The sequence below is a fragment of the Balaenoptera musculus genome, chromosome 9 (assembly GCF_009873245.2).
Source record: "Balaenoptera musculus isolate JJ_BM4_2016_0621 chromosome 9, mBalMus1.pri.v3, whole genome shotgun sequence".
Taxonomy (NCBI): domain Eukaryota; kingdom Metazoa; phylum Chordata; class Mammalia; order Artiodactyla; family Balaenopteridae; genus Balaenoptera; species Balaenoptera musculus.
In genome coordinates, this window is record NC_045793.1 from 60,557,674 (window position 1) to 60,575,830 (window position 18,157).

General features: G+C 41.8%; 1 protein-coding gene across 4 annotated transcripts in view; it reads right to left on the reverse strand.

Moving 5' to 3' along the window:
- SLC25A13 (solute carrier family 25 member 13) overlaps positions 1-18,157 on the reverse strand; it is a 203,628-nt gene that overhangs the window by 69,448 nt on the left and 116,023 nt on the right. For all 4 annotated transcript variants that reach the window (XM_036863127.1, XM_036863130.1, XM_036863129.1 and 1 more), the window contains 4 exons: positions 5,796-5,942; positions 3,563-3,701; positions 2,713-2,806; positions 2,417-2,501 (listed from right to left, as the gene is read on the reverse strand). In XM_036863127.1, coding sequence (XP_036719022.1) covers positions 2,417-2,501; positions 2,713-2,806; positions 3,563-3,701; positions 5,796-5,942 — 465 coding nt within the window. The remainder of the gene's footprint in view (positions 1-2,416; positions 2,502-2,712; positions 2,807-3,562; positions 3,702-5,795; positions 5,943-18,157) is intronic.

Genomic DNA, 18,157 nt, shown 5'->3' on the forward strand with positions numbered 1-18,157 from the left:
TAATAACACTAACATTTTGGCTATCTCATCCCCCAGATATCCAAATGTTTACAGTGGCTACAACTAGGTGGTTGTACTACAGGTGATTTGATACTTTCTCCCCTTTTTTGTCCATCTTTTCTAAATTCATACTTCAGGCCAGTCAGTTGTTGTATTATGGTTGTTCTTTTGCCCTATTATTCTTACAGTGTTTTTGATGCCAGAACATTTCAGAGTATTTCAATTCTCTGTCTACATAAATAAAATAGTAATTTTATGTCACACAGAGCTGTCACATGAGGGTGGCATATAGCTGGTGCTTAATAAATACCTGTTGAATGAATAAATACATTCAGTAACATTTGTTTTTTCAAAAGCCACGATAATTAAGATCGGTGAACAATGAAAATAATGACCAATACCAGCTATCAACCCACTGAATTTTAGTTGCTGTCAATGTAGCACAATTCTAATACAATGAGATAATTTGGAATCTCCTTCAAAGTTATTTAACTGAAAACAGCTTTACATAGAAATATGCATCTTTAAGAAAGTAAAACATCTCTTCTGCAGATTCCACGGGGTGCATCCAACGCTATCTCCGTATAGATGGATGATTTCCATCTATATCTGTTAACTATAGTAACTTCATTTTGACAGATGCATCCGTTAGAAAGGCACTGTTCTATTTACACGGATATAAATATGCAGTACTTAGAAAGGTGCTGGCATCAAAACGATGGGTGAAAATACTTTGAAAATAATAGGTTGGTGGGGAGAGGAACCTACCACTATCACTAACTCATCCAAAGACAAAATAAATGAAATCCCAGACTTTCATTTAACTTTTCTAAAGCTAGAAATGTGGTGTGCTCACAAAACGACACAAGGCAGACGACTCCTCCTGCACTCCTCTGTGGAGGAGAAATGCTAGCACCTAGCCTACCAGGTAGATGACCTCCATTGCTTCAGTCTGTCGATGTTGTCAGGTCCACTGGGGTTCACATAGTAAAGAATATTCCAGGCAAGACCCCAGTGAATTGCTTTAAAGCAGCAGCCGATCATTTCCTGCTGTAAATCTCATCAATCTCGTCTAACCCTTTCACGGCCAGGATCCACAAGCACCCATCATCTGAAACTCTCAAAAGCTGCAGAGTGCGTAGAGGAAAACTTGTGGGATACCACTGCCAGCTCGAGAACAGGAGGAATCTTTTAAAAAAAAAAAAAAAAAAATTCTCTGCTTTTTCTTAATCCCCAAATTTCCACAGGAGCTAGTAGCACAGAGACGAGGAGATAATCATCTGGTAAGCAGTGTTTAAAAATCAGAGCAGAGGAGAGAGGAGCTGCTTCCACCTCTGCACGTGATTATATATAGTTCAATCTCCTGCACTCGGGGAAATCGGCTTCCTCTTTTAACGGCAGCCAGCTGGTTTTCCAGAGGTGCCTAGTTAGGGTTTACTGAGCTCACACCCACCGTTCTGAGCTACATGCTGCACACAAAACCTGCCGCGGCCGTCGGGTGGGAAAGAGCTGAAAGGAGGGCGTCCTGGCCCGAGGGCTGCCCGTCCTAAAAGTGCAGACCGCATCAACCCATCGTGGTCAAACTGGCGTCTCTGTACAGACCCGGAGCTCCCAGCCAAAAACTGTTAAGTCTCACGGGATTCGGAGATGGCTTTGCCTTAAAGGAGGCATTTTTCTAAAACGACGCTGGTCTGTGAGTGGATTTATTTTACAAACACCATGGAAGCACAACACATGCTCTGGAGGCTTTTATTCTCTAACCCTGACCTGTAGAAAGCCGAGTAAGAGTTAAATGTAAGAGGTCCCGGGTCTTCGGTTTCTGACTTCCACAAATTCAAGAGGTTGGTTTCTGTTAACCATAAAATAAAATGTAGCATTCCTCAAATTGTTTCCACGTAACTTATGAGTCCTTTCACAAAGAAAATAGGTCTAAAAGCCTTCAGACTATGACTCCAGACTAAACAAAATTATCTCATTTTGATATTCAGAAAACCGGCAGGCATGGCAGTTGGGCGATGCCCTGATGAAGTGCCTCTCTGTGGGGCAGAGCCCAGCTTTCATTTCGCAACACGACGCTGGGACGGTGACACCAAAACGGGACTCCGGCCCCACCTCTCCTAGCACAAGATTGAGGGAAGAAGGAAAGATCTTCTGCCTCTTTTGGGAGGGTTAGGCTTCTAAGGCGGTTAAGAAATCACCCCATCTTTCACAGGAAAAGCAAATGCCGATTATCTGTTTCTCAGAACATCTCTAAGCAATTTCTCTTTCCAGCCTTTTGAAATGGTCTGGATTTTTGGTGCAAAGCAAAGAAATGGTAGGTCAGAGACCAGTGTCGGAAAGGCAATTGCACGTGAAAAGGGGTTGGGTGACCCTATCAAAGAAACACCAGGAAGCAAGTGTGCTCCCTTTTACCCACCTGCCTCTGGGCCTCGGCCAAGTTGAAGGGCAGAGTTCCCTCTTCCAGAGGAGCGATCCGTTCAATGTCGGCTAAGGTCATACGTCTAGAGGGAAAAGCAAGCACAAGCAACAACAAAATACAAATTTATTAAAATTTACATTATGGAATTTTAAAACGTCTCTTTTCTTGTTTCCCGTATTTCAGAGTCATCTTTAATATGGCTCCTTCTTCTCCAGGTTTGCTGCCGTCCTCCTACCCCACCTCCTAACCTCCCTTTATTAAGCTAATTAAAAAAAAAAAAAAGAGCAACTTACCCCCGTGGCTCATATAAATCTGCTAACTGAAACAAGATGTCAACTTCCATGGGTGTAACCTGACCAAATTTCTGAGCTGCCAGAACAAACTCCTCTGTATGGAAAAAGAGTTAAAAGGGAAAGATTCAAGAAGGAATAGCCACTAAATGCAGCATTAACTCAAGGCACAGGAATGAGCGAACATCACCAAACTTTATTATTAACAGTCGTAGAATTCAACTCAATCCAAATAGGGTAAGAATTTTTGCAGTTCTTTCATTTATCTGGAAAGAGTGTGCAGAATAGTTTCTCTAATACTGACTCTAAAAGCTTGGTGTCATCCAAAGGCTTTGAATAAATGACACAGGAAGCCATTCAAATTGCAGGTCAGGGAAAACCAGGAAGGAGATATGAAACTCAATATGCATAGGTCCCAGGACGTAATATTAATGAAGCTGTGGAATTCCGAAGGGAATTCTCTGTTTAAAAAAAAAAAAATCCCATTAAAATGCTGGTATCTTGATCAGAGATCGTCAATCAACACACACCGTCAGCAGTGCAAGTTTATGGAATTCCTTGTGTACTTCTGAAGGTCACTTTAGAGGATGCCAATTTAGCTCAGGTTTTAGTAAGATTTGAAAACATTTAAGAAACTTTACATGATTCCCTCATTCAAAGACTGTCTTGGGTTTATTTAAAATGTGCTGAAGATTGTTTTGTCTGATGTAAGGGTGGAGAACACACATGTACCATATGGTTAATATGTGTCAGTGGGACAGAAAAATTTAAAACGTAAACTCCTAGTTGCCTTCTTTACCCTAATAATAACTCACCAAGATAGTTGCAGGCAAGAGTTCAGATTCTCACTCACCCTTAGTCACCTCTACATCTTTCCTGTTGCCAGCCAGAGTGCTGTAGATCTTTCTAATGAGTTCCATGTTGTTAAGCAGTGAATTAAATCCATTAAAATAGGAGAAACTAACTTGATGGGACGTGGTACCTCCAGCAGCCTCAAATAAGTTGAAAATAAGAGGAGGGAGAAGAAAAATAAACAAAGCATTTATAGAATGAAGACGATTCAGAAGTATGTACATCAAATGCTAGTTTTGGAAGTAATCAAGAAAGCGTGTATAGAAAGAAATGTTTATAAGCATTTTTCTTTCACATTAAAAAAAAGCTATAAATGATTTTTAGAAGTAACTGCAACTAATCATGACCAGAACTTGTACTCTCCACAAAGTCCTAGAAAACTAAATACATGTGTAGGATTATAACAACAGGACCAGTAGTAATTTACAGAGTTCAAATTTCAATTGGAAATGTTTCATAAGTTTGTTTATTTCATCTAATGAGCAATTCTTAAAAGCTGAGACATGCAAAACTCTATTATACACATGCATACATGTGTATACTTATACATGCAAAACCCTATTATACCAACACAAACATACTATGAAAAGTGGTCAGTCTAACATTAATATCATCATTTGTCATGTTACTTATAAGTAGTAATAAATCAGCATTTAAGTACAGACTTTATATTGGTAGGATTTCTAGCAAACAAGCATATTATGGTAAAATTATGAGATGTCATACGCTTTGATGGGGGTTAAGACTGGTCAGAATTCTGATAATCAGAATTTGTAAGAAACCATATTTCTTCATGGGGACAAGGAAAACAGACAGCATGTCCATTATGAATGGAACTTCAGTTTGAGGTTTCAAATATTTTACCTTCCCTAACAAGGCAAAATATTTTTATTAGCAAAGCACTTCTTTATAAGGTAACGACCACATAAATCTTCACTTACTACTCGTTTGAAATAGCTGATGTGAGAGTTGGGATAGCGAAGGGGGGCCAAGAAAAGGAGCGAGATTAACACAGTGCTGGAGTGGAAAAGGCCTTGTCAGATCACCGCATCTCCAAAGAGAGGGACCAGAAAAAAAAAAGAGGAAAAATGAAAAGCTCCCCTGAGTTCTTCCTTATGGTAAGCATTGTGGGAAACTCAGGTGATGGTGAAAACACCCAAAAAGTCCTCTCCCTGGGATTAACAAAGGAAGAGTTACCATTGCATAAGGGTCCCAAATCTGGGGGATCATCACAATTACCTAGGAAGCCTCAGAAATTAGATTATAGGACCTTACCACCTGTGGATGGTGAATGGGTAGGCCTGGAAGAGACCTCAGAATCTGCACTTTTAATAACTATCCCTGATGATTCTTAAGCTCCGTGACCAAGGCTTGGGAACCACCACCACGGAACGTTCCAGGACACCCTCAGGGTCCATGAGGGAGGAGAGTGGCTGGACATCCACTAGGAGGGAAGCTCCACGACACAGGACAGCAAGGCTCCGCCCACTGCATGTGCCAGTGTCGCCTCCACACACTGCATGTGCCACTGTCGCCTCCACACACATGCTGAATGAATGAGTGAATCCAAGCGTTAGAGTTCCTGTTCTGCTGACTCCTCAAATACATCTATGCGCACTACTTGTTTAGAAAAACCACTTTGCCTTGGAGAACAGGTAAAAGCAAAGATCAGCATTTGACATACCTCAAAATATAAAGCAAATTAATGTGCGATTATATGTCTGTTTTTCCTTTTTAAAAAAGCCAGGTAATACCATTTCTTTAAGGTAGTCCATATCATCCAGGTAACAAGTTAACCTACCCACTAAAACTGGCAAAGCACTCTCTGTAAGTTTGGTAATGGATGCAATATCACTAAGAAAATAAAAAAATGTTAGTGTTTAAACAGAAGAAACTCTACACAATCTGTAAGACTTGTTCTTACAATCCCTTATTTACTGAGCTTACACCAGGTAGAATAAGCTATTTCATTATGGCAAGTTACAACCTAGGAGGAGGGATAAATTGGGAGATTGGAATTGACATATACACGCTACTATATATAAAATAGATAAGTAATAAAGACCTACTGTATAACACAGGGAACTCTACTCAGTACTTTGTGATGACCTATATGGGCAAAGAATCTAAAAAAGAGTGGATATATGTATAACTGATTCACTTTGCTGTACACCTGAAACTAACACAACATTGTAAATTAACTATACTCTAATAGAAATTAAAAAACAACTTACAGCTACTAGACATTCTTCTACAAAAGGTGTCAAGACATGAGGGCGGATGGTGACCATGATGTCTCGGAAGTCAATGGCTGTGACTTTTCCGGTCCTGGCATTGTCCCTTTGAACAAAGGCTTGCTTTGCGTGCTCCAATTGTATTTCCTGCAAACAAAGAAGGTGAAAGACTTCATTTATGTTTCCCATTTACTACAAATGACTGCTCAATTTCAAATCGGGGTGAAGAAATATATACATTAAATCTTGATTTACTAAGCCCCACACCTGTTCAATAGCACTCCCAAGTTACCTCCTTCCAAAGACAGAACTTTGTTCAGACTGGTGAACATGTCCTGAGAAAGTACACTCCTTAAATTTCTTACCCAAAGAAACCAAATCACTTCCATGTTCTGCTCTAGTCCAAAGACACAAGGAAAATAAAAACTAGAATGAAGCTTGGTAGGCTCCAAGATCTGGACAAACCCTGCTTAGGGGATGCAGATGATCAAAGGAAAAACACCTACAGGGACATGAACCTCTCTCCAAGGAACAGAGAAAAATTTTTAACGGTAACTTGGTTCACAGACACGTGATGTAACAGCAGATTGAAAAGGGTGGTTCTGCTCAGGAATATGCTGTTCCTCTACACTACTGGTATTTGGGGTAGGTTAAGCCTTTGTTATGGGGGCTGTCCTATGCATCCCTACCCTCTTCCCACTGGATGCTGGTGGCCCCTTTTCCCCAAGGCCATGGCAATCAAAAATGTCTCCAGAGAGGACCATATGTCCCGATTGAGGACCAACACTCTAGAATTAGGAACTGGATGGTACGTGCATCAGAGGTGGCAAAACTGTGGCAGTGCCACTGGATATATGTTTTAATTCATATGATCTAAGGACAGGAAGCCCAACCTTAGATTTCTATTGCTATTCTCAGGGGATAAGTGTATCAAAAAATAAAACACGGTCTCCCGTCAAAACCCATCATATGCTGTGTAGGAGAAGCATGCCTTCTGCAGAGAGTATTATATTCTCTTCCTCAAGACACTCTGTCCATTTCCCAAATGGGCCCTTAGGGTGAGATCTAATCTCTGTGAAATTAAAAGGCATCCCAGATGTGGCTTTCAAGGACTTTAAATTATTTAAATTTAAAAAAGTTCTATTAGATGATACTGAGGAATTAACTTTTTTTTTTTTTAACTTTGGTGAGATAATGACTTACAGTTTTATGAAAACTAACTGTCCTCATGAAGTAGTGCAAACTAAAGCGTGGGAGAAATGACATGAATCTGAAAATGCCTTGACGTATCCTATCTCCCTTCTCCTCCCGCAGAAAGGTGGGGGGATAAAGGAAGACTGATAAAATATTGATAATAATTGAAGCTGTATAGTGGGAACACGGTGGGTCATCATACCTTTATCCTTACTTTTATGGAGCTTGAAAGTGTCTACAATAACACATTTTTAAAGACAAAACAATAATAAGCATCAGAGTTCTTATCCGACTCAAAAGCCTCTTCTCGGTTATAGCACCTGCCAGCGCTGATCCAGCCCAGCCCTGCTGGAACTCTCATCCGGGACCCTAATCTTTCTAGTGCTTCTTCTACTCGCTCCTTAAATAGGAGGCACCTGTCAGCCCTCTGTCCTCAGGTCTCCTCACTCAACGCTCCTAGGCAAAGACCTCCCCTCCCTAGGTCTTCTTCTAAGATTTCTCATAAGGCTTGACTCCCAGATCCAAGTCTCTCACTCCTATCTGCTGCGCCAGAATTTCTAACTGCTTAGCGAATATACTCATGGGGGTATCTTGTAAAGGCCATAAAATTACACTTCGCTAAATCCACTACTATACGTCTCCCACCCAGCTCTCAAACCTGGTCCTTCTCCCATGTTCAAAGCTTAATTATTAGCATGTTGTTTTCCCCGTCACTTACCCTAGAAACCTGTCATTTTCAATTCTTCCAGCTTCCTTTCCCCCAGAGTAAACCAGTTACTACATTAAGCCACTTGGACCTTTGAAAGTTCACTCAAATGCATCTTTTCCTTTTTACTCCTGACCACTGGTTCAAGGCCTCCTCAGACCACAGCTGAATGGTCACCATGGGCCCAACTGTCAGTCTGGCACTCCTCTCTGACCTCTGCATCCACCTTGCACACATCGACAGCTGCCTTTCAGCATCTCAAACCTGACTTCAATCACCCTCAGCTGAAACCTTTCGTCGTAAAGATCTATCTCCAAAGCAAGGCTCTCCAGACCCTACAAGGAGTTACTCTCAGCCTGGTCTCTGGCACCCCATGCCCAGCCTGGCCAGACCTTCCACACATCCGGGCCTTTGTCCACACTCTTCCCTCCACCTGGCAGAGATTATAGCCTCCTGCTCTAGCTCCTGAAATCCTACCACTTGGTGGCTCAAATGCCACCACTTAGGTAAATATAACCAGGCCTCCTAACTGAAAATAACTGATCATGTGGCCTCCTGCTTGAACCTCAATTATAAGACTTGTCTGACTCCATCCTACATTATAATCAGTTATTTACATTCCTGTCTTTCCCCCACCTTGCCAGGAAAAAGAGACTGTGTCCTCTTCATCCTACTTATGGTGCAGGCAGAATGCTTTAGATATAGCAGGTACTCAATAAACCATGGACATAATCCTCAGTGACAGGTACTGTATAGAACCAACTGAGTGAACAAATGACAATGTATTGAACGAAAAGGGGTCCTCTGTACAAGTGTCTCCAATTTAAAGGGAAGGATGAAACCAACTGTTAAACACCCTGCAGCGAAAAATGACCACAGTATGTATTCAATTGAAAGTAAATGAACACAGTCTTCTTTGAATTGCTAGACCCACGGCTAAAGCTATCGTAAGCCAAGATTACTCTCAACAATACCAGAAAGTGCGTTCAGTTATTTACCACTGCCCCTAGTTTATAACTAAAATAGTCTCGGGGCTCCTCAGATCATTATATCAAAAGCAGCATCAGTTTCCCTGGTCACTCCAACTCCTCAGAGAGCAGGAAGCCGGAACACTAAGACCAATCCACCCAGAATGTCTAACTGGGAAACAGACACCCAAGTGGGGGTTGATGCTCCCACGGCAGGACACGGGGTGCGTCTGTAATGAGGACAAACGGCATCACTACGCATTTCTGTGCACGCTTAAACATTCAGTAGCGGGAATCCCGCAATCACGGTACAAGAAAGCACTTTTAACCCTAACAAAGAACAACTTGAGAACACATTTCCAACAGTTCTTAAAGATTGGGGACACTAAATTCCATGAAAAACAAGGTAGATCCAGGTAGTTCTCTAATAGTAGAGTATAGTAAAAACGTTCAGTTATGTGTTTCCCCAAACTTGAAAGTAGCTTACTGAAGATGGGGGTTGCCTTCTGAAGAACATCTGTTTATGTCATGACTATTTCGTCTTCTGGGTGAGGAAATGAAAACTATTACCTCAAATGATAAAACAGCCACGGTAACAGCATTTTGTAAGCATACATTACCTGCCAGTGTTCTCAAGTGCTCTGTAGTGATAAACTGATTTAATGCTCACAGCACCCCAATGAGGTAGGAACTATTATTAACCCCACTGTAGCAGTTGAGGAAACGAATGTCTCACTGACAGGAAGCAGCAAAGCTGGAATTCAAACCCAGGCAGTCCCGCTGCACTGACCTTGTTCCTAATACCTCACTATACTGCACGGGAAGCCTGGATAATGCTGCTGTCAGGAATTTGATTAAAAATCTTATTTGACACTTAGGAGTCTTCATAGCTATGAAAAGATAAACAGTCAATTTGCTTTTAAAGTATTCCAATGCTCTAGATTTTTCTGTAGCCTATTTTCACGAGAAAACAATAAAATTCCCAACACTTTTTCATTAAGGCAAAAAAGTCTTTGATGCGCTCTCAAACACCAGGACTGTCCTCCTAACAACAGCAGAGACCATGGAGGAGAGAAACCAAATCTAAAGGGCCTTCCCCCTCAAGAGACTGAGGAGGAGAAAGACCAATAAGGAGGCCTGGGGGAGCTCACACACAGGTTCTCTATAAATACTTAATTCAAGACTGAATGACCTTTGAAACAAATAGCCAGGCTCACTACTCATGGTAGACTGACTTAACATCAGAGCTCTCCACTGACACCTCTACAGCTGTTTAAGGAAAACCTAACCCTATTCAGGGCTACCAAGACGGTGAAGCATCCTAGATCTGAGTCCAGAGGGGTAAAGCTGGGACGGCGAGCTTTTGGCATGCATGGTGTATAGAGCATGGGTAGTTACCGTTCATTTCCAAAACGAAAGGGACCAGAATTGATAAACTCGTCCTTCGTGCGTGGGAGAGGAGAACAATGGGAGAAGCAATAGTTACATTCAAACATTTAAAGGTTTAAAGGACTATCAAGTTAAAAAAGAAGTTAGACTGGTTCTCTGTACTTCTTAAAGAAAAAAAAAAAATCAATGGAGAGAAGATAGAGGGATCAGGTTTTAGCACAAAACACAGAAGTACTTAACCTGACTATTCAGCAATGAAATGGGCTACCTTGCAAAGTAGGGGGTTCCCAGTCACTGGACATACCTGTTCAACTACTGGCTGAGAAACATACGTCAAGGAATTTTATTTTATTTATTTATTTTTTCATATTTTATTTTATTTCATTTTATACAGGGGGTTGTGGAAGCAATCTGTTATAATGACAAATCTGAAGTTTGGGACCGGAATGGGCAGAGCTCAAGTATCAGTCATGGCGCGCCTAGCTGGGAGGGCATAGGGAAATGTGTTTATATCTCAGAGCCTCAGCAACACCTGATTGCACCGCGTGGTAAAAACTAGACGTCACGTGCGACCAGCACTTAATAAAAAGTAGCTTTGATTTTGGTCAAGGTGAATGGTTTAAAAACCTCTAAAGTCCGTTCCAATGTAAGTTCTTGGAGTCTTGAAAAAAAATCACCTAGTAAGTAAGGAACAGCGGTTCTGCTAAGTCATTCTGAACCAACAACAGGAACAGAGCAACGAAGACCAGTTAGGGTGGAGGATACCAGTGACAGCTGAGTGCCTGAACACTTCTCCAGGCCAGGGGCTCCGCCAAGAACTTCAAAGACAGGACTTCATTCAAGCCTCACAATAGTCCTGTGAAGTGGTAACACCTTCATCTCCCAGAGGCACCCGAAGCTTAGGGAGGTTACGTAACTAGTCCAACATCACACAGCTAGGAGGTGGGAGAGCTGAGATCTCTACCAAAGTACTGTCGGATTCCAAACCTGAGAAATCCAACCACTAACTTATGCTGCCTTGGGTAAAACCATAAGTAAGGGGATCATAAGTGATCTGGACAGATAACTGGAAAAGAGATTTTAAGAAAAGTTTGGGTGGTGATTGATATATAAAAATGGAACAAGAGTTTCTTAAAGAATTCTCACCTTGGATGATGGAGAGATAGGAGAATCTACCACAAAAGAAAATACTTAAGGGGAAAGAGATGAGGTAGTTAGTTGACCACGGGGAGAAACTTGGAGTGAGATGAGCTTTGCCTCCAGCTACAAACAAAAGAAAGCCAGAGGCACAGGTCGAAATGTAAATCTGAGAAATGCAGACAACAGGATTTTAAGGGGGGAAAAAAACCCCCAAAAGGCTAACATTTACTGTTGTTGAGCGCAGGCTATGCTCCAGGGACAGCGGCATTTTCCTGCTTCATCTTTCAATAACCTTATAAGGTGGAATTACCCACCACCTCCATTTTGTAGATGGAAAAATTAGGTAAAGAGCAGCTGAGGGTCGCGTGACGCTAAGGATGAAACTGGATATGCAGCCGGGCGGTCTGGCTTCAGAGCCATATCCTTATCCTACATGGGCTGCCCGTTCCTTTTAGGGGAAGGCCTACCAAAAACCAGAAGGAAAAAAATAAATAAAGTTGTAAAAATGGATGAGATCATCTTACAATGCATAGAAAGAGCAGGCAGATGACAAAAATGGAAGCAATACCTAAATAAGTGAGTAGAGACAATAAAATCGACGGCCTGAGACCCTGTGGAAAACCCAGAGAGCTGGGATGAAGGCATGGCTCTCCCGAGAGAGCTCTTATCAGTAACAGGCCACAGGGCGCTTCCTAAACGCTGTTGATGGAGCCAGGAAGGACTGTAAAGAGAAAGGGCCCTCCTTCACCTAAGGCCAGAAGTTCGCAGAGCAAGGAGCTGGACGGCCACCTCTAAGGAAGTCCTGCTCCAGCACGTGAAAGGAGGCCCAGTTTCTCTCTACATTTGCCAGTGAACTGTTTTCTGTTCCCTCTATTCCGGTACGTGATGATTAATGGACTAGGCTTCTACTGTAGCAGTTTCCAACTACTTTAACACACCCATTCAGAATGCTGCAGGAGGGGAAAAAAAAAAATCAAACTCTTTGGAATTGCTAGCTGTACAGAAATACACATATATAGGGGTTACACCACTTTTGGTTTAACATTCATGCTTCTAAGAGTTCCAGGCCTGTCATTTCCTTAATAATCTCCAATTTTCAAGTGGGTATATTTTGAATGCAAAAATTCTCTCCACCTCTATTCAGACGTGCAAGTTTGTGCTTCAACCTGAAAACAATTTATCAGGAACCAAAAAAAAAAAAAAAGACCAATAGACCCTCAAAACAAGCAGCAGATCCAGATGATTTATATTAGACCTATATTATAAAGCCAAGAACACCAAAAAACACCCGACTACTTTGCATTTTTGTGTTTTGTACAGTTTTGAAATTAAAAAATATATATCTAAAACTTTAATAACAACGGGTTATCAACAAAGATATAAAAGAATTCCATTTTAGGGGTGGTGGTAGAAGAATTCTGGGGAAAATGCAGGTAATTATTTATGAAAATGAGGAATAAAAATGTATAAAGAAGGTTTGCTTATAAAATATGGTATTATATTTAGCCCTATTTCAAATAAATTCTATATTACATCAAGTATCAGGACCTCTACTATTTAATATATAAGTATCACTTTCATAATCCTATGCTAATTTGGAGGAAAAAATTCTAGTTAAAATAAAGATCCACATATTTTTAAACTGAGTGAAAAACGGAACTTGGCAATGGAATAGGTAGAGAGATAAGTAGTTCCCATTCTCAACATTTTTCTGTGCTCCCCACATTCAGCCTATGCAGTCAGACTTCCAGAGTTCAGCGTGAAATTTCATCCCCAATTCACTGGGTGGGGTCTCTAATTAAAAGGGTCTTTAGTAACACTACACACACAGCAACACCTTGGCAACAACCAAGTACAGAGTTTTTCCATCTCAATTTCCTTGCTCTTCTGATTCAACGTTAAACTTCACAGTGGGTAACAGCTATATGGTGTGTTCATTTTTACCAGGATGTTACTGTAAAAGCCTGCACAACAGGCTACTCAACAAAACAGCAAGCTGATGAACACCACGGACACAAGAGCACAATGAATTCTGATTTCCTTTGCCCAGAGAGCAGAAAGTGCAGTGAGAATGAAATGAATCCTGCGTCTAATTCTCCAAGTGACCAGGCTATTCCCCCATCTCTGGTCACTCGGCGCCAAACTAGCAGTGGTTTCCATTTGGACACAAAACACAATCTCATCTCTTGGAGAAGCTGAGGGCAAAACAACATTAGCTACCTTTACTCATTATTTCATTTTGGAACATCAAGTGGTGCTGTATTTATGAAGCAGTACCAAAGCTGTATCACAGACCCCATCTGGTCCAACTTAAAATCAACATAAAAATCACGCCCATGTTAAGAATGCAAATATAATCATGGTCTCTGGATACTAAAGATCCAGGGTCTAGATATTTGAACTAATACAGATGGCAAGTTGGGGGACCCGGGTGGGGGGGCACAAATGGCTTGGGTTACTCAATCCTAAGTAAGGACTTTGTTAGTGGTCCACTGACCTGTTTAAACAATTGTGGCTTCAGCAAGTTCTACTACAAAGGATTGTTTTTTGTTAACACCTGAAATGCTCTTTCAATTCCAAAGCTTGAGAATTTGATGTTGCCATGGTTGAAGGTTATGTTTTCTTTTGTTTGGTGGTGATGTTGGGCTGGCAGGGGGAACAATTTCTTTTTTAACAACACAGCCTTTTGTGCTGAAAGTTTTGCCTTAAACCAGGATACCTTGACATACATAGTCGCAACCCTATGACTCAGAACAGCTGACTAGGAGCAGCAAATCTCTGGCCTCCAGAGGGACACGTGGTAACCACCAGCACCTGGGGCTGCTGACTTCCAGAACTCTGCTCTCTAGGGTGCAGAACCTGAAAACCAAAATGTCCATTTCACACAAAAGACTTGGGTTGGTCTGTATGCCATGTTGACCCATAAGCCAAAATACTGGTTGGTTTGATTTAACAAAAAGAACCAAAACTGTTCAGTTGCCTTATTTGCATGAATATGCTTTGGCATCCAACAGGGCTATCTTGGGGCTCACGTGATCTGATGACAAGGGTCCTAACAAATATGAATGGCTGGTCGGGACACCAGACACAGCTCTGAGTCCCAGGTTCTACTCCTAGCTCTACCAACTATGATTCACCTCTCTGGGTCTCACCATCCATCTCCTGACAAAAGGAGGACCTGAATAAAGTTATGGTAAAACACTCACACCCTTGTGATGAGGGCTTTCTGTTGGGTCAGGCAACTTCATTCTTAAACTCTATTTGATGAGAAGATATTAGAGAGGATTTTTAGCCCCACTCCCTCCCAAGCCAGCTATCCCATTTCTTGGCTAACTAATGGAATCCCACCTTCAAAATCTGGCCTCGCCACCAGTTTACAGCACTGCTGATTTCTGCATGACTCTTCTTCCTACAGTAATAGGAGGAAGGCCTCTGGAAACAGAAGAAATTTCCTGGCTCCATGAAATGAAGAAGAGAATTTTCTTGGAAAAATGCTCAAGTCTGTGGGGCCATAGGTGGGGCTCCTATGGGATCCTAACCCCAAGGAACTGAGGTGATGAGGTGGAAACAACCCAGCCACACACGTCAATGGTGATTACATGCAAAGCACTCCTCACAGGCCTTCACCAACATGTCCTCCATCCCATCCCCCTGTGCTCCCGATCTCGGTAAATCACCACCATCCTCCCACTTGCCCAAGCCTAAAATCCAGGAGTGAACTATGAGTACTGCATATCCTTTACTGTCCCCATCCTAACAGATCACCAAGCCTGGTCAGGCCCATCTCTTGAACTTTTCTTGAACCCATTTTCTTCAGTTCATCACCATCACCATCCAACCCAGGCCACAGTCATTTCTCTCTTGGATTGGAAAATGGCCAGATGGTCTCCCTCTCCCAGTCAGATCCCTCTCCATTTGACTGTCCACACAACAGCCAGAGCAGTCCTTCTGAAACACCAATCTGATCATGTTTGCCTCTCCTAGCTCCCCATCAGCCTTAGGATGAGACCTGAACACCAGATTCTGTGCTTTTAAACAGTCAGGGTTTTGTCATCTAGACCAATGTTTCTCAGCGTGTGGCCCTCGGACCATCTGGAACATCACAATTCAGGATGCTTGTCTGAAAGGCAATTTCTTAGGCCCTATCCAGACCTACTGAATCAGACCCTTGGTGGGGACAGAGGCCCAGGGCACCGCCTTTTAAAATAATCACTTCAGAAAGATTTTACACAAAATTTGAAAACACTGCTAGAGATTTAGGAAAATTAAAACCAACTTCTGTTCCACCTGTTTCATCTTGGACAAAAACTCCTCCAAGCTTCTACGTGCTCATCTTTCATACAGAAACAACAGCAACTGCTTAACACCTAAGGCAACTGTAAAGACCAACACAAGCCAAAGCACTTTCTAAGCTAGAAAATGCTACAGGAGAGGTAGTTAACAGCAACAGTTTTCTAGTTAACAAGCGTATCGCATTGGGTAGTAATCTGAGACTTTTCTATCCTGAGACCAGAGCCGTTAGAAACTCCTATGTGTAGATGATTTTTAAACTGTAATAATTATATGTGAAATATATACCCATGATTATAAACCATTATCAAGAAGTAACTGGAGGGGAATTCCCTGGCGGTCCAGTGGTTAGGACTCCACGCTTTCACTGCCAGGGTCTGGATTGGATCTCCGGTTGGGGAGCTAAGATCCTGCAAGCCGCACGGTGTGGCCAAAAAAAAAAAAAAAAAGTAACTGGAAACAACCGTAACACGTACCCCTACTACGGCTTTTTTATAATCATATCTGGCAATTAATGGCAGGGATCAGGAATGCTAAATGTCCAGCAATGCATGACTGTACACCCCCATTCAGAAACATGGCCCCTTCCAGGAACAGAAACTAACCTCATAGCCATGGCCCTGGAGACAATATAGTGGAGTATAGTGGTAATGGCATCATATTTTTTAATCCCTCACATGTCTGTGATCTTATGGAAGAAGTTAAGCTCTAGAACAGCGGGTCTGTACTCTTTTGGGGTACTCCTTTGGGACCCTATTGAAAGCCATGAGCATTTCCCCATAAAATTACCTGTAAATGCAAAATTTTACCCTAGAGTCTGTTTATTCTTTTGTATATAATAGGGAATAATTATAATTACCTCTCAGGGTATTGGGGGATGCTAGCATCAGAAACAGGATATTTAAAACTACTTTGTAAATTATAAAGGTCATTGTTATTATTCTTTTTTTGAGAGTGACTCTCAGTACCGACTCTACAGAATAATTTGGCAGAAAAACTTAAGAGGCCTTTCTTTCACTCTGTGCTCACAATTGCCTACGACTCCCATCCAATAAGAAAAAGGTAATGGATTTAAACAGACACATCTCCAAAGAAAACATACAAGTGGCAACAAGCACATGAAAAGATGCTCAACATCATCAGTCATTAGGGAAGTGGAAATCAAAATCACAAATGAGATACTGCTAAGAGACTCTAAAGTAAAAGGCCTCAGACTTCATCTGTAAAATGGGTCTGTTAACTAGACCTTATAGTAGTACCTGGCCCTTTAATTTTGTACTTTGGACAGCTGCTCTAACCACACTTTGAATGTTGGTTTCGGGTTTACACCTGCCATAAGGGTTTATGCTACAAACCCTTAAGGATTTTTGTTATAAAAGAGCATCCTCATAGGGTATACATTTTATATCTGTTTGCAGTTGTGCCTTTTGAGCTGTCAGGCGACTAAACATAGGAACACCCGCCCAGACTTGTACATTTTAAGTATTTCAAAAGTTGCTACCTCTGCACCTCTGAGCCTTTTGCACAAGCCCTCTCGACAAATCCTGCATCCTCAGCAAACATTTGATGAACTGGGTGGCTTGCCTCCTGCGAGTAACAATCACAAAAATACTTCAAAACAGGGTAGAGAGTTCTATGTTAATATCATTTATGAACAGGAGTTCCATCAGGTATAGAATAGGAAAATTTCTCAGAACTGCTTTCTAAATATACTGTTTTCAGTACATTAAAATCCATTTTTCAACTAGTAACCATAAAATGAGAGCTTTGCCCTAAGAGCTGAGAGTACAGATATGTTGGAAAGGCTTATAGACTATTTTAAAATACACACACATACACTGCAACATATAAAACTACATTCACATTCACATGTACACACCATCGCTCATGCAGTTAAGTGGAGATGATAGAACCCGGTACAAAAAAGATAGCAGCAGTGGATGCAACAGTATTAAGGATGGGGGAAACAGGACTATGGCTCCACTCCCTTCTGAAATCCTTCCCTACCAAGACTCTAGAAGGGAGGATTTGCATCCCTGCTACTTGCTTCAACACTATCATTTAGATACAAAGTATAAACAAGGCAAATTTAGCTCCAAGTATATCAAACTGATTCACCACTTTATGAATTTTATAACCAAATCACAGAAAACAACATTCCAGCTCAGCATTCAATCGATGCCCATGACCGGCGCCAACCACGTCAGACAGTACCCAGACGAACATGTGAACACGTGGAGTCCTCACAGCCACATGGTGGCTTATAACAAACTCACACCAGCTTCCGTATAGTAAAATATTTTTTAGGACTTCCCTGGTGGCGCAGTGGTTAAGAATCCGCCTGCCAATGCAGGGGACACGGGTTCAATCCCTGGTCCGGGAAGAGCCCACATGCCGCGGAGCAACTAAGCCTGTGCGCCACAACTGCTGAAGCCTGCGCTCTAGAGCCCACAAGCCACAACTACTGAGCCCGCGTGCTGCAACTACTGAAGCCCGCGTGCCTAGAGCCCGTGCTCCGCAGCAAGAGAAGCCACCGCAATGAGAAGCCCGCACGCTGCGACGAAAAGTAGCCCCCCTCACTGCAACTAGAGAAAATCCTGTGCGCAGCCACAAAGACTGGCTTTTTATTTATTTAAATAAATAAATAAATAAAAATAAAATAAAATAAAATATTT